General features: G+C 43.5%; 1 protein-coding gene across 1 annotated transcript in view; it reads left to right on the top strand.

Moving 5' to 3' along the window:
• The window catches only part of LOC121853116, a 52449-nt gene that overhangs the window by 13705 nt on the left and 21467 nt on the right, over nt 1-17277 (top strand). The window contains exons 5-6 of the mRNA XM_042347057.1: nt 16336-16568; nt 16801-16929. Of these exons, the coding sequence (XP_042202991.1) occupies nt 16336-16568; nt 16801-16929 (362 nt within the window). The remainder of the gene's footprint in view (nt 1-16335; nt 16569-16800; nt 16930-17277) is intronic.

The following is a 17277-nucleotide window of genomic DNA, read 5'->3' as shown; positions in this document are numbered from 1 at the left end:
TCATCTAATTAATATCAAGGGGGGTAGATCACTCTCATATTACTACTGAAGCAGGTACAGTAGGTCACTGTCTCATTACCACTAGGGAGGGTATTTCACTCTCACATTACTGTTGAAGCGGATAGGTCACTCCCACATTACTACTGAGATGGGTAGATAACTCTCACATTACTACTGAGGAGGGTAGGTTACTTTCACCCTGCTACATAAGCGGGTAAGTCACTCATATTATTATTGAAGCGGGTAGGACACTCTCACATTAGTACTGAGATGGGTAGGTCATCCTCATATTTTATTACTAGGCGGGTATGTCACTCACATTATTACTGAGGCGGGTAGGTCACTCTCACATTACTACTGAGGCGGGTAGGTCACTCTCACATTACTACTGAGGAGAGTAGGTTACTCTCAATCCACTACTCAGGCAGGTAGATCACTCACTTTACTATTGAGGCGAGTACGTCACTCTCATATTACTACTAAGGGGAGCAGGTCACTATCACGTTAGTAATGAGTGGGTAGGTCACTCTTACACTCGAAAACTGAGGCGGGTAAATCACTCTCACATTTATATTGAGGCATGTAGGTCACTCTCATTATACTACTGAGGCGGGTAGGTCACTCTTACACTCGATAACTGAGGCGGGTAGGTCACTCTCACACTCGATAACTGAGGCGGGTAGGTCACTCTCACATTAATATTAAGGCAGGTAGCTCACTCTCATTTACTACTAAGGCGGTTAGATCACTCTCACATTCATATTGAGGCAGGTAGGTCACTCATTATACTACTGAGGCGGGTAAGTCACTCTCACGTTTATATTTTAGCAGGTAGGTCACTCTCATTATACTGAGGCGGGTAGGTCACTCTCACATTACTACTGAGGCGGGTAGGTCACTCTCACATATATGAGGCGGGTAGGTCACTCTCACATTGGGGGTAGGCAGCTGCACACTGGAGGCAGAGGCGGGTAGGTCACTCTTACACTCGATAACTGGAGGCGGGTAGGTCACTCTTACACTCGATAACTGAGGCGGGTAGGTCACGCTCACATTAATATTAAGGCAGGTAGCTCACTTTCATTATACTACTAAGGCGAGTAGGTCACTCTTACACTCGATAACTGAGGCGGGTAGGTCACGCTCACATTAATATTAAGGCAGGTAGCTCACTTTCATTATACTACTAAGGCGGTTAGATCACTCTCACATTAATATTGAGGCAGGTAGGTCACTCTCATTATACTGCGGAGGCGGGTAGGTCACTCTCACATAATATTGAGGCAGGTAGGTCACTCTCATTATACTACTGAGGCGGGTAGGTCACTCTTACATTAATATTGAGGCAGGTAGGTCACTCTCATTATACTACTGAGACGGGTAGGTCACTCTCACATTTGTACTGGGATGGATAAGTCACTCTCACATTACTCCTAATTCGGGTAGGTCACTCTCACATTACTATGGTGTGTATGTGTGTGTGTTCACACACAGGGTGGTGAAATTCATCTATTATGGAAGCATTATGTTACTGTTAAGGTGCAAGCACTGCTTGCTCCCTCTGGCTTTCAGCTTCCGCTGCTGGCTAGTCCTCGTGGCGAACAGGGAAGCAACTTGCATAAGCCTTTTTTTCCTTCGTCAGTGCACTGCCTCTTCACCATCAAGACTTCTGCTGTACTTCCTCGTAGCAACACACGGCAACTGGGTGCCTCGTTGGCTCAGGCTAGACCGGCAGGGGATCTCGGAGTAGCAGTGGGACCCAGAAGGACTGCACATAGACCCAGTGGCATGTGGACATGTCAAAGCACGTACTAACCATTGCCCCTCTGCCTTGCGGATTAACCTTGGTAGGTATAAGGCTACGGGAGTAAACCCCGAACGAAAAATCTGGGGTGGAACCCCGCTTCAGGCAGACATGCTTACAGAGCTCCAACAAGACCCCAACGGCGGTATAGGCGGAAGAGGTGACCACCATGAGAACCCAACGACTACTCCAGCGGACGAAGGCAATGCCTGATGGACAGGCTAACAGGCGAAACCCAATAAACTGGGCTGTCGGCAGTCCATTGTAACTCTCCCTCTCCCCAACCAAGATGTGTGGTTGCAACCTGCGCTTCAGCCTCACATAAATCAATTTACATTTCATCATCATCAAAACCCTATACCCCGAAAAGTCCTATGGCGACGGACGAGTGGCAACAGGGACAGGCAGAGATGAGTGCCGGGAGTCTCTAGTCACAACTCTGCACATGGGAGGCACAGATAAGAGGGTCGTTTATGCACTGGGATCTAGGCAGCAGTGCAATCCATTCCTGTCTATGCGACTGAGCAGCCCTTTCGAGGAACCACTTTGCTAACCCCAAATGTGGAGGGGGGCAAGAAAAGCTGCCCTAAACATAGCCTGTCTAAAAAAAAAAAGAAAAAAGACATGACTGGGCAACCGCACCTAGTAAATCGTCCTTATGCAGTAGAAAACACAATCAAAATCACAGATCCAAACACAAAAAACAATACAACCTCTTTTGGTTACTGCATGGAATGTCAGGACAATTCTGGATACGGGCAATAAATGAGCGCCCTGAAAGAAGAATCGCATTTGTGGCAAAAGAGCTGACTAAGTATAACATCGAAATAGCAGCCATCAGTGTGTCCCGGATCCCAAACGAGGGTCAATTCACAGAACAGGTGTCAGGCTATACCTTCTAGAAGAGTAAGCCTACTGCGGAGAGAAACTGCATTTATGGAGTTTGCTTTGCCATCAGCCAACGCATCCTACACAGGCTAACTGAAATGCCTGTTGGGATCAACGAGCGCCTCCTGACGCTCAGAGTCCCACTGTATCACTCACTTCATGCCTTTTTCATCAGTGCATACACCCCAACACTGGATGCAGAGGATGACATCAAGGAGGCTTTTTATACCGACCTCGACAGAGTGCTAACCTCTATCCCCAAAGAAGATAAGGTTGTGCTCTTTGGTGACTTCATTGCTAAAGTTGGTAGAGATACTGTACTGACATTTGGCAGGGAACCATAGGGGGAAATGGACTAGGCAAGTGTATTCCCAACGGCCTACTCCTTCTCAGCAAGTGTGCTGCACACGACCTCACTATCACCAATACCTTGTTTAGTCAGGCTTACAAGTTAAAGGGTTCGTGGCAACACCCGCGATCCATACACTAGCAGCTCATTGACTACATCATTGTCAGTGAAAAAGAACACCGAGATGTCCTCATTACCCATGCCATGCGTGGCTCAAACTACTGTGACACTGATCATCGGCTTGTCAGACCCAAGTTCTCACTTCACGTCGCTCCAAAACGGTGAAAGCAGCAAGCGTCTGGAGGATCCAGTGGTAGCACATGCTTTCAAACAGCAGCTCGAATATGCGCTGATAAACAACCGAACAACAAAGACCCAAATCCCAGTGTCGAATGGGATATTCTCGGCACTTTCAGGACAGAAACCTGCAGAGAGACCCTCGGCCAGATCGAAAGAATACACCAGGGCTGGTTTTATGAAAATGATCCGGCAATTAATGTACTCATCGATGATAAGAGTGCTGCTTTAACTGACGAGAAGAACAACCCTCAGTCTCGGACCAAAGCTGATACCTTTAGCAAGAAGAAAGAGGCTGCCCATCGGGAACTTCGCAATCTAAAGAACGACTGGTTTAAAAATAAATCATGTAAAACACAAAAAATTGCAGTTCAGCACAAGTTGTGCAAATTTTTCAATTCCACTAACTTCTTATTTGCCAATCACTCTTGGCGCTTCCCCCTTCCGCTCATCCGATGGTAACTCCATAATTAAAGATGATGAAGGCCTCCTTCAGCGTTGGAAACAGCACTACCATTCACTACTTATCCATAACACCGATGTAGATGTCCTGACTACCCTAAGCATCAAGAGCTGACCCACCTCAGCTATCCTCCATCCCTGGATGAGGAAGCTACTGCGATCAAACAGATGAAAAATAGCAAAGCCTCAGGGCCTGATGGAATCCCAGCCGAGGTGCATAAAGCAGGAGGACCTCTTCTTACCAGCCGCCTTCACTCTCTCCTGGAGAATATATGGGAAAAGGAGGAAATCTCCAAGCTCTTATATACGCCTCTATCGTCAATATTTATAGGAACAAGGAGATCGGTCAGACTGTGACAACTACCACAAGAATTGCTGCTCTCCGTAGCTGGCAAGATTATCGGCCTAGTTCTCCATAACAGACTTCTTCCTGAGGCGGAAAACTTCCTCCCAGAATCTCAATCCGGCTTTGGACCATCACGTGGCACAACTGACATGATCTTTGGTGCCCGTCAGATACAGGAAAAGTACAGAGAACAGCGTCGTGACCTGTACATGGCTTTCATCGACCTAACCAAGGCCTTCGACTCGGTCAACAGGGAAGCCCTCTGGTGGAACCTCAGCCGTTTTGGCTGCACCACAAAAATTCATCGCCGTTGTAAGGCAACTCCACGATGGCATGAACGGCAGTTTCCTGCACAATGAAACCCAGTCTGAGTTATTCCCCATTCAAACGGGGATTAAACAAAAGTGTGTACTGGCACCAACTCTCTTTTCCATTTTCATGGCTGCCTTTCTTACTCGTGGCAGTGCCAATTAAGCCGGCAGAGTGGACATCGAGTACCGGATGAAGGATCTTTTCAACATATGACGACTCCAGGCAGGAAGAAAGATGTTGGCAGCTTCCTTTACTGAGCTTCAGTATGCAGACGACCTCACCCTTTTTGCTCACATTGAACACGACCTACAGGAGATCCTGAACACCTCCGCAGATGCGTATGCACACTTAGGCCTTCAGGTGAATATAATTAAGATTTATAATCTATTTCAGCCTGCCCCTGGTTCAGCCAAACCTCCACTATTCATCCAGCTTAACGGTACTACTCTCACTAATGTTACCCACTTTCGGTATAACGGCTCCCACCTGTCCACCACCGCGGATATCGATGAAGAGATTCAGCATACGATTATGTGTGCATCTCAAGCCTTTGGCAGATACTGAAACCGTGTTTTCAGCTGTAGGAAGCTGAAATTATCTACAAAGTTACACGTATATCGAGCAGTGGTCCTCCCCTCCCTGCTATATGGCAGTGAGAATGGGTCGCATACAGGAGGCACATCAAGACACATGAAAACTTTCACCAACGTAGTCTACGTTCCATCCTCCAAGTTCGCTGGGAAGACAAGAAAACAAATGCCAGTATTCGTGCTTACACCAACTGTAGAAGCATCGGGGCTACCATTACCCATGAACAACTACGCTTGACTGGCCATGTTACCCTCATGGGTAGGTCACTGCATAACGAGGGAGACCAGCGCCAACGCCGGAAAGAGGCTGTGGCTTCCTCTCCCACACTAGATGTAGCACCTCCACATGTGCAACATCTGTGATCGACCCTGCCAGTCACGTATCAGCCACTTTAGTCACTTCAGAATTCAACAACCTAGGTGACATCATTAATAACTCATATCATTGTATCATTGCTGGATATCGCCATACACGATTCCGAGTGACAACTAAGTAGTAGTAGTAGTAGTACTATTGACACGGGTTGGGCACTCTCATATTACTATTACTGAAGCGGGTAAGTCACTCTTGCATTATTACTGAGGTAGATAGGTCACTATCAAATTACTACTGAGGCGGCTAGGTCACTCTCACATTACTCCTGAGACGGCTAGGTCACTTTCAATTTACTATTGAAGCGGGTAGATCTCTCTCATTATTACAAATAAGACGGGTAGGCCGCTCACATTACTACTGAGACCGGTGTGTCACTCTCACATTACTATTGTGGCGGGTTGGTCACTCACATAATAATTAAGACGGGTAGGCCACTCACATTACTACTGAGGCCGGTACGTCACTCTCACATTACTATTGTGGCGGGTTGGTCACTCACATAATAATTGAAGCGGGTAGGTCACTCTCACGTTACTACTGAGGCGAGTAGGTCACTCTGACATTAATACTGAGGCGGGTAGGTCACTCGCATTATACTACTGTGGCGGGTAGGTCACTCTCACATTACTACTAAGACGGGTAGGTCACTCTCATATTTTATTACTGAGGCGGGTAGGTCGCTCACTTTACTACTAAAGCGGGTAGGTCACTCTCACATTACTTCTGAGGCGGGTAGGTCACTCACATAATAATTGAGGCGGGTAGATTACTAACACATTACTACTGAGACGAGTTACTCACTCTCACATTACTACTGAGTGAGGTGAGTCACCCACTTTACTACTGAGACGGGTAGGTCACTCTCAAATTAATACTGAGGCGAGTAGGTGACTCTCAATCTACTATTGTGGCGGGTAGGTCACTCACATTACTTCTGAGGCGGGTAGGGCACTCATTACTTCTGCACTCTCACATTATTTCTGAGGAAGGTAGGTCACTCTCACATTACTACTGAGGCGGGTAGGTCACTCACATTACTTCTGGAGGCGGGTAGGGCACTCTCACATTATTTATGAGGAAGGTAGTCACATTACTACTGAGGCGGGTAGGTCACTCACATTACTTCTGAGGCGGGTAGGGCACTTTCACATTACTTCTGAGGAAGGTAGGTCACTCTCACATTACTACTGAGGCGGGTAGGTCACTCACATTACTTCTGAGGGGGGTAGGTCACTCACATTACTACTGCAGCGGCTAGGTCACTCACATTACTAAGGCGGGTAAGTTACTTTAACATTACTAATGACGTGGGTAGGTCACTCTCACATTACTACTGAGGCGGCTAGGTCACTGCCACATTACTACTGAGGCGGGTAGGTTACTCTCATATTATTACTGAGGGAGGGGTAGGTCACTCTCAAATTACTACTGTGGCGGGTAGGTCACTCTTATATTATTATTGATACGGTTAGGTAACTCGCATAATTATTACTACCGAAGCCGGTAGGTCACTCTTACAATAATACTGAGACGGGTAGGTCACTCTTGCATTACTAATGAGGCGGGTAGGTCATTCTCACATTACTTCTGAGGCGGTTAAGTCACTCTCACATTATTAATGAGGCGGGTAAATCAGTCTAATATTTCTACTGAAGCGGGTATAGAATCCCAAGAAGGAATTCAGAGGAGAATGACAAGTCTGATCCCAGGCATAAAGACCTTGAGTACAGGGCCTGGTTAAAGTATCTTAATCTGCACTCCCTCGAGAGACGTAGAGTGAGGGGCGATATGATAGAAGTGTTTAAATGGAAGTCAGGGCTAAACAAAGATGATACATCAAAGGTACTCAAACTATCCAACCAAAGGCGAACTCGTAGCAATGGTTTTAAATTAGAAAAATTTAGATTTGGAAATAGAGTAGTAGATTAGTGGAACAAGTTACCTCACATCACCATTAACTCCAATACGCTGGATAGCTTCAAACAGGTTAGATGGATATATGAGCGATAAGTGTTGGGCGTAAATGGGTCTGCACAATATGGGTCAATAGGCCTGCTGCAGGGTCCTCCATTCTAATGGTCTTATGTTTACTCACACTGCTACCGAGGCGAATAGGTTAGTCTCATATTACTACTGAGTGGGGTCGGTCACTCTCACAGTACTACTGAGGAGAGTAGATATATCTCATATTACTTCTAAGGTGGATAAATCACCTTACATTAATACTGAGGTGAGTTGGTCACTCTCACATTATTAATAAAGCTGGTAGGTCACTTACTTTTACTACTGAAGCGGGTAGGTCACTCTGAAATTAATTCTGAGGCTGGTAGTTCACTCTCACATTCGTGCTGAGGTGGGTAAGTCACTCTCACATTAATACTGAGGTGGGTAGGCCACTCTCACAATGACTTTTGAGGCGGATACTTCATCCTCACATTACTACTGCGACGAGTAGGTCACTCTCACATGACTTCTGAAGCGGATACTTCATCCTCACATTATTAATGAGGCAGGTAAGTCACTCTCACATGACTACTGACGCGGGTAGGTTACTGTAAATTACTACTGAGGAGCGTAGGTCACTATCACATGACTACTGAGGCGGGTAGATCACTCTCTCATTACTAATGAGGCGGTTAGGTCACTCTCATATTACTACTAACGCGGGTAGGTTACTGTCACATTACTGCTGAGGCGGGTACGTAATCATCACATTATTACTGAAGCGCATCATTTGTGAAGCGGGTAGGTCACTCACACATTACTACTGAGGCGGGTTGGTCACTCTCACATGACTACTGACGCAGGTAGGTTACTGTCAATTACTACTGAGGCGGGTAGGTCACTCTCACATTATTTCTGAGGCGGGTAGGTCACTCTCACATTAATACTCAGGCGGGTAGGCCACTATCACATGACTAATGACGCGGGTAGGTTATTGTCAATTACTACTGAGGCGGGTAGGTCACTCTCACGTGACTACTGAGGCGGATACGTCATCCTCACATACTACTCTGGAGGGTAGTTCACTCTCACATTAACTCTGAGGCAGGTCGGTCACTCTCACGTTACTACCGAGGCGGGTAGGTCACCCTCACAATACTACTGAGACTGGTAGGTCACTCACATTAATACTAAAGTGGGTAATTCTCTCTCAAATTAGTGTTCAAGCGGGTAGGTTACTCTCGCTTTAATACTGAAGCAAGTAGGTCACTATCACAATACTACTGAGGCGAGTAGGTCATTCACTTTACTACGTAGTCGGGTAGGTCACTCACATTAATACTAAGGTGGGTAGGTCACTCTTACATTACTGTTGAAGTGGGTAGGTCACTCTCACAGTACTACTGAGGCGGGTAGGTCATCCTCACTTTATTATGTAAGCGGGAAGGTCAATCACATTACTAATAATGTGGGTAGGTCACTCTCACATTATTGCTGTGGCGGGTGAGTCACTCACATTACTATTGTGGCGAGTAGGTTACTCTCACCTTACTACTGAGGCGAGAAGGTCAACCTCACATTACTACTAAGGCGGGTACATCATCCTCACATTACTATTGAGGCGGGTTGGTCACTCTCAATTACTCCTGAGGCGGGTAAGTAACTCTCGCTTTAATACTGTGACAGGTATGTCACTTTCGTTATAATACTATGGCGGGTAGGTCACTTTTACATCATTACTGAAGCGGGAAGGTCACTCACATTATTACTGAGGCGGGTAGGTCACTCACTTCACTACTGAGTCGGTTAGGTCACTCACATTACTAATAAACTGGGTAGGTCACTCTCACATTATTTCTTAAGCTGGTAACTTTAAGTCCGCTAACAAAATTTATACATGTTTGTTGCTGTCTGCTGTAAGGTGTGACGCTGCGATGCGTGTCTCCAACAGCATGTTAGTACGTGCAAAGATATCTTGAGGGCCAAGAGAGCCACCCTGTCAGATGGCAACTTTGAGAGGCTGATGTTTATGAAGGGCAACTAGCATCATGTAGAGGCGATGGAGAAGGCCCAGCCACTGCAGCCGGAGTGAATGGAATTTTCGATTATTAAAGTTTAATATTTTTTTAAAGTAAATAAAGACTGTCAGTGTATGTTGAAAGAATCATAGAATGTAATTGTAAACTAATGTATAATTTAATTTATCATTTATTTGTTAATTAAATTAGGATTTTTCTGTGTCAATATATTTGGTTATGCTAAGTACTGCATAAGTTCATAACCAGGATGACATCCAAGGTGTGCGCCAAACAAAATTTTCTAAAAACTTACTTTTCATTAAAGTTTAGAGTTTTCTGTTTATTTACATGACTAAGACCAACAATAAGTTATATAAAAATGCACTGGTATAATGTGTATGTGGTTGGTATTGCATATTTACATGAATAATGTATACAGCCGATAGGTTGTAAGAGAATGCAAATTAATTATTTGTGAAATTGTGTACAGTGTACACCTTGATAAGTTGATCATTATCTGATCTTGGCATGATGCTATTTCTATTTGCTACCTATGCTATACAGTACTATAGTTTTTGGATTCGTTTAATACTTTCTGTCTTTTCGTAAAGTAAATAAAGATTATAAAGTGTATGTTGAAACTTGAATGTAAACTAATGTTTAATTTCATTTGTTCATTTAATTATTTGTGTACACCTTGATCATCATCTGATCTTGGCATGCTATACCTTTTTGGAAAGCTCTATATCTAAGCTACAAGACAACATATGAAAATTTCAGCTCTCTAGGTATGTTTTAAGGGTTTTAGAGCCCCCCCCCCCTCAAAAAAAAGAAGCTAAATTCATATAATAAAAGTTAGCGGTTAGCGTTAGCTTCCGCTAATTTTTTTAGCTGTTTAGCGGTTTAACGTTAGCAAAGTTAACTTTTTAGTTAGCAGATTAGCGGTTTGCGAAACTAACTTTTCGTTTACCTGTGCCCATCACTGCAGGGTAGATCACTCTAGCATTATTACTGAGGTGGATAGGTCATTCTCACATTACTGTTGAAGCGGGTAGTTCACTCTCACATTAGTACTGAGGCGGGTAGGTCACTCTCACATTACTACTGAGGCGATTAAGTTGCTCTTACTCTACAACTGAGACAGATAGGTCACTCTCACATTATTGCTGTGGCGAGTAGGAAATGAGTAGGGCAGCAAAACACAACAACCTGTGCATTATGGGGGGATTTCAACTTCAGAAATATTGACTGGGACTACATTGTAGGTGACTATGAATCTGAAGACTTCCTTGATGTAGTACAGGACAGTTTTTTGAAACAACTAATTACAGAACCTTCTAGAGGTGACAATATATTAGACCTAGTATTAACAAATAAAGAAAATATTATCAGAGATATCACAATAGGGAAAGAACTAGGGAACAGTGATCACAGAGAAATCAGGTTCACCCTAAATTGGGAAAAGAAAAACAATGACAATATGGTTAGTCCCAAGCTTTCGATTGGAGCATTATAGGGGGTTAAGAAGGTACCTAGGTGAGGTCGCCTGGGAACAGTCAGGTCAGTCCCCAGTAGGAACGGGTAAGGTCACAGATGACACAACAATTGATCATGACGATAATATAGTCACCCGTATACTACGTAAAGCACAAGAACAAAATATTCCATACAGAAAAATTAGGTCAAATTAGAATGAGCCAAAGTGGATGACCAGAAAACTTAAACATGACATAGGAAGAAAGAAAGGAATTTATAAGAAATTAAAGGGAGGGGAGCAGCAGCAAAGAAATAGGTATAATGAATTATCTAGGAATATTAAGAAAAATGTAAGGAAGGCAAAGAGGGACTACGAAATCAGGATAGCAAGAGAATCGAAGGCGGATCCTAACGGATTTTTCCAGTTATATATAGGACAAAGGTCAAGGACAAAGTTGGGCCTTTAAAGTCAGGGAGGAGGGAAATGATCGATGACAGTGAGGAAATAAGCACAGCATTAAACAGCTACTTTTTATCAGTTTTCACAGAAGAAATTCATGAGGAAATTGCAGAGGTGGAACTGATATTTAGGAGAAATGAAAAAGATAAATTAAAGAATATCACTATCAGAAAAGATGTTCTAAAGAAAATAAATAAATTAAAGTAGACAAAATACCCAAGGCCGAATGAAATTTTCCCTCGAGTTTTGAAAGAGTGTAAGGAACAGATTAGTGGACCCATCGTAAATTTATTTAAAAGATCATTAGAGACGGGAGTTGTGCCAGACTTGTGGAAGCAGGCAAATGTAGTACCCATATTCAAAAAGGGAGACAGAGCATCAGCGTCAAATTACTGACCGATTAGTTTGACGTCAATAGTGGGGAAATTTCTTGAATCAATTATAGCAAATAGCATCCGATCGCATTTAGAGAAAAGCAAATTAATCTACGATTCTCAACATGGGTTTACAAATGGAAAATCTTGTCTAACAAATCTGCTGACGTTATTTAGTAAAGGGTTCGAGGTAGTAGATAATGATGAAAATTTCGAAGTTATTTACTTAGACTTTAGCAAAGCGTTTGACAGAGTACCGCATCGGAGGCTTCTGAGAAAAGTTAAGGCTCATGGTATCGAGGGGAAAGTTTTAAATTGGATAAAATCATGGTTCACCGGTAGAACACAGAGGGTCAGTGTAGTTGGTGTTAAATCTGAGTGGGGTTATGTAACCAGTGGGGTTCCCCAGGGGTCAGTACTGGGCCCACTCTTGTTCATAATCTACATAAACCATCTAGATACTGGGATCAGCAGTGACATAAGCAAGTTTGCGGATGACACCAAAATAGGGCGGCAGATTAATTCAGGGCAGGATACAAATGCACTACAGGAGAATTTAAATAAACTGCACGATTCGTCAGAAAAATGGCAAATTAAATTCAACACCAGCAAGTGCAGCGTACTTAATATTGGAAGAACAAATACTGTCAATGTATACAGCCTTAACAACATCAACCTAGAGATGTCGACTTGTGAAAGAGACTTAGGGGTACTTATAAGCCCTGACCTACGGCCCAGAAAACAGTGAGTTAATGTTCGAAATAAGGCAACAGAGTATTAGGTTTTATATCTAGAAGTGTAAGTAATAAGAGTGCAGAGGTCTTATTGCAACTATATCTTGTGCTAGTCAGACCGCACCTCGATTATGCGGTTCAGTTCTGGTGTCCTTATTATAGAATGGATATCAATTCACTGGAGTCGGTGCAGCGAAGAATGACGAAAATGATTCCGGGACTTGGAAGCCTTCCATATCAAGGAAGGTTAAAGAAACTAAACTTGCATTCCCTAGAAAGACGAAGAGTGCGGGGAGATATGATAGAAGTATTTAAGTTGGTGAAAGGAATCAATAAAGGCGATATCGCTAAAGTTCTTATAATATCCTAGTAGGATAGGACTCGTAGCAACGATTTAGGTTGGATAAGTTTACGTTTTGGAGGGAGATAGGAAGGAACTGTTTCCCAAATAGGGTGGTGGACGAGTGGAACAAACTTAGCAATTTTGTAGTAAGTGGTGGAACGCTGGGAAGCCTTAAAAGGAGGCTAGATAGATTCATGGATGATAGAGAGTGGTTGTAACTCTCGACAGGAGCTGCCATGCACAGGCCAACCGGCCTATTGCAGACTCCTTATTTTCTTATGTTCTTATGTATATCAGCCTCACAATAATACTGAGATGGGTAGGTCACCACAACATTACTGCTGTAGCGGTTATGTCTCTCACATTATTAGTGATGCGGGTATGTCACCCCTACAGTATCTACTGAAACGGGTATGTCACTCTCACATTAATACTGAGGCGGGTAGGCCACTCTCAGTCTATGACTGTGGCGGGTATGTTTCTCACATAAGTACTGAACCGGGAAAGTCACTCTGATATTAATACTGAAGCGTATAGGTCACTCATATTATTATTGAAGCGGGTACGTCACCGTCACATTACTACTAAGGCGGGTAGGTTACTCCTACTTTATTACTTAAGCGGGTAGGTCACTCACAATACTAATATTTCGTGGAGGTCACTTTTATATTACTACTGATGCGGGTAGGTCACTCTCACATTATTACTGAGGCGGGGAGGATCACTTTCACATTACTAATAAGTAGGGTAGGTCACTCTCACATTGCTAGAAAAGCGGGTAGGTCACTTTCACAATACTCCTGAGGAGGGTAGGTCACTCTCACATTATTACTGAGGCGGGTAGGTCACTCTCATATCTTATTACTGAGGTTGGTTGGTTACTTTCACATTACTAATAAGCGGGTAAGTTACTCTTATATTACTACTGTGGCGGGTAGGTCACTCTAACATTACTACTGAGGTGGGTAGATCACTCTCATATTGCTAGCAAAGCGGGTAGGTCACTGCCGAATAATTATTGAGGTAGGCAGGTCACTCTCACAACACTATTGAGTTGGTTAGGTCAATCTCGCATTATTCCTGAGGCGGGTAGATCACTCTCACATTATTACTGCGGCGGGTAGGTCACTCTTAATATTAGTAAGGCGGGTAGGTCACTCTTAATATTAGTAAGGGCGGTAGGTTACTCACATTATTACTGAGGCGGGTGGGTCACTCATATTATTACTGAGGCGGGTAGGTCACTCATATTATTAGTAAGGTGGGTAGGTTACTCACATTATTAATGAGGCGGAGTTCACCATATTATTACTGAGGCGGGTAGATCACTCATATTATTAGAAAGGTGGGTAGGTTACTCACATTATTACTGAGGCGGGTAGGTCACTCATATTATTAGTAAGACGGGTAGGTTACTCACATTATTACTGACGCGGGTAGGTCACTCACATTATTCCTGGAGGCGGGTAGATCACTCATATTATTAGTAAGGTGGGTAGGTTACTCACATTATTACTGAGGCGGGTAGATCACTCATATTATTAGTAAGGTGGGTAGGTTACTCACACATTATTACTGAGGGGTAGGTCACCATTATTCCTGAGGCGGGTAGGTCACTCATATTATTAGTAAGGCGGGTAGGTTACTCCTAGCATTATTACTGAGTCGGGTAGGTAAATCATATTATTTATAAGGCGGGTAGGTTACTCACATTATTCCTGTGGCGGTTAGGTAACTCACATTATTAGTAAGGCGGGTAGGTTACTCACATTATTCCTGAGGCAGGTAGGTCAATCATATTATTAGTAAGGCGGGTAGGTTACTCACATTATTCCTGAGGCGGGTAGGTCACTCATATTATTACTGATGCGGGTAGGTCACTCATATTATTAGTAAGGCGGGTAGGTCACTCACATTATTCCTGGAGGCGGGTAGGTCAATCATATTATTAGTAAGGCGGGTGGGTTACTCACATTATTACTGAGTCGGTAGGTTACTCACATTATTCCTGAGGCGGGAGGTCATTATTCCTGAGGCGGTAGGTCACCATATTATTAGTAAGGCGGGTAGGTTACTCACATTATTACTGAGGCGGGTAGGTCACTCATATTATTAGTAAGGCTGGTAGGTTACTCACATTATTCCTGAGGCGGTAGGTCACTCATATTATTAGTAAGGCGGGTAGGTTACTCACACATTATTCCTGAGGCGGGAAGGTCACTCATATTATTAGTAAAGCGGGTAGGTTACTCACATTATTATGTGGGTCACTCATATTATTAGTAAGGCGGGTAGGTTACCACATTATTCCTGAGGCGGGTAGGTCACTCATATTATTAGTAAGGCGGGTAGTCACTCACATTATTACTGAAGGCATTATTCCTGAGGCGGGTAGGTCACTCACATTATTCCTGAGGCGGGTAGGTCACATATTATTGGTAAGGCGGGTAGGTCACATTATTCCTGAGGCTAGGTCACTCATATTATTACCTCACTCATATTATTATTAAGGCGGGTAGGTTACTCACATTATTGCTGACGGGTGGTCCACATTATTCCTGAGGCGGGTAGGTCAATATATTATTGGTAAGGCGGGTAGGTCACTTACATTATTCCTGAGGCGGGTAGGTCACCATATTATTACTGAGGCGGGTAGGTCACTCATATTATTATTAAGGCAGGTAGGTTACTCACATTATTGCTGAGGCGGGTAGGTCTCATATTATTAGTAAGGCTCACTCACATTATTCCTGAGGCGGGTTAACATATATTAGTAAGGCGGGTGGAGTCACATTATTACTGAGGCGGGTAGGTCGCTCATATTTTTAGTAAGGCGGGTAGGTGCTCACATTATTACTAGGTCACTCATATTATTAGTAAGGCGGGTAGGTTGCTCACATTATTACTGAGTCGGGTAGGTTACTCACATTATTCCTGAGGCGGGTAGGTCACTCACATTATTCCTGAGGCGGGTCGGTCACTCATATTATTAGTAAGGCGGGTAGGTTACTCACATTATTCATGAGGCGGGTAGGTCAATCATATTATTAGTAAGGCGGGTAGGTCACTCTCGCATTATTACTGAGGTCACTCACATTATTTGTAAGGCGGGTAGGTCACTCTCGCATTATTACTGAGGTCACTCATATTATTAGTAAGGCGGGTAGGTTACTCACATTACTATTGAGGCGGGCTGGACACTTTAACATTATTACTGTGGCGGGTAGGTCACTGACACTTTATTATTGAGGTGGGAACGTCAGTGTGATGCTACTACTGGGTAGGGTAGGTCACATAATTACTGAGAGGGGTAGGTCACTCTCATATTACTACTGAGGCAAGTAGGTCACTGTCACATTTCTAATGAGGAGAGTAGGTCACTCTCTAATACGGAGGCGGGTAAGTCAGTCACATAGTTATTGAGGCGGGTAGGTAACTCACTTTACTATTGAGGTGGATAGGTCACTGTCCAATTACTATTGATGTGGGTAGGTCACTCTAACATTACTGCTGAGGTGGGTAGGTCACTCTCACATTACCTCTACCATGTTTACGTCACCAGCTGCGGCAGGTGTCATGGTGCGTGACGGTGGTGGTGGTGAGCGACGACCCAGCCTTCCTCGCCGCCTTCGCCGAGTGGTCCCTCAAGGGCCGGCTTCTGGTGTGGTCGACGAGGCTCCTTGCTGTCACCTGCCTACCCCTGTCAGAGGTGGGTGACCTCCTAACCTCCCACTGGACCTTCTCCATGATGAACACCATGTTGATTATTTTGGAAGATATGTTGAGGCAACCCAGGTAAATATTTTTGTAGTACCGTAACTGACTTTGGTGTTGTCTTAAGAACATTGCCTACAAGTATCCTCTTATCAAAGTAAATGGATTTATGCTTAAGAGCAAATAATGCTAAGAATATTGTCCTTTTCATGATAATAGTTGCAGGTGAAAAAATTGAACTTTCATTAATAATACACATACAGTACGTCCGTTTTGGCTTGACGCAATAACAGAACAATATATTTACTTCAAGATTCAGCGTGTATGTAAACCTTCCTTACACCGCCTCAGGAGCCACTTTAGTCCGTGCTGCGTTGTGGATGACAAAGCGTGGCCTCGTGCTGATAAAAGGCCTTAAATTGTTCTCAGAGAAATTCATCAAGTATGTGTACAGTATATTACACAGTAGGGTGTGTCATACGGAGGCGAATTTTTTTATTTTTAGTTTGAAAAATCGGCCCATGGTATTAATGATGTAGTTCTATGTGCAGAATCATGTGATATCTTCAGATTTGAAAAGTTTTCATTTTTTGCTAGGTAAATTTTAACTTGAAATCTTATGAAAATTCAGTATTCCCACCCCTTTACCAACACCACTAAATAGCTTATTTAAAGTAAAGTAAATGTATCAGGTTAATTTATTAGGATGAAAATGATCCAGAATAGTGAAACGAATGATCTTGACACATTTATTAAATTTAATATTCCTTTAGAAATCAAAATCATCAAA

This window comes from Homarus americanus, unplaced genomic scaffold (assembly GCF_018991925.1).
Source record: "Homarus americanus isolate GMGI-L3 unplaced genomic scaffold, GMGI_Hamer_2.0 scaffold32871, whole genome shotgun sequence".
NCBI lineage: Eukaryota > Metazoa > Arthropoda > Malacostraca > Decapoda > Nephropidae > Homarus > Homarus americanus.
The sequence above is the reverse complement of the archived record's forward strand: the minus strand, read 5'-3'. Positions and strand labels throughout refer to the sequence as shown.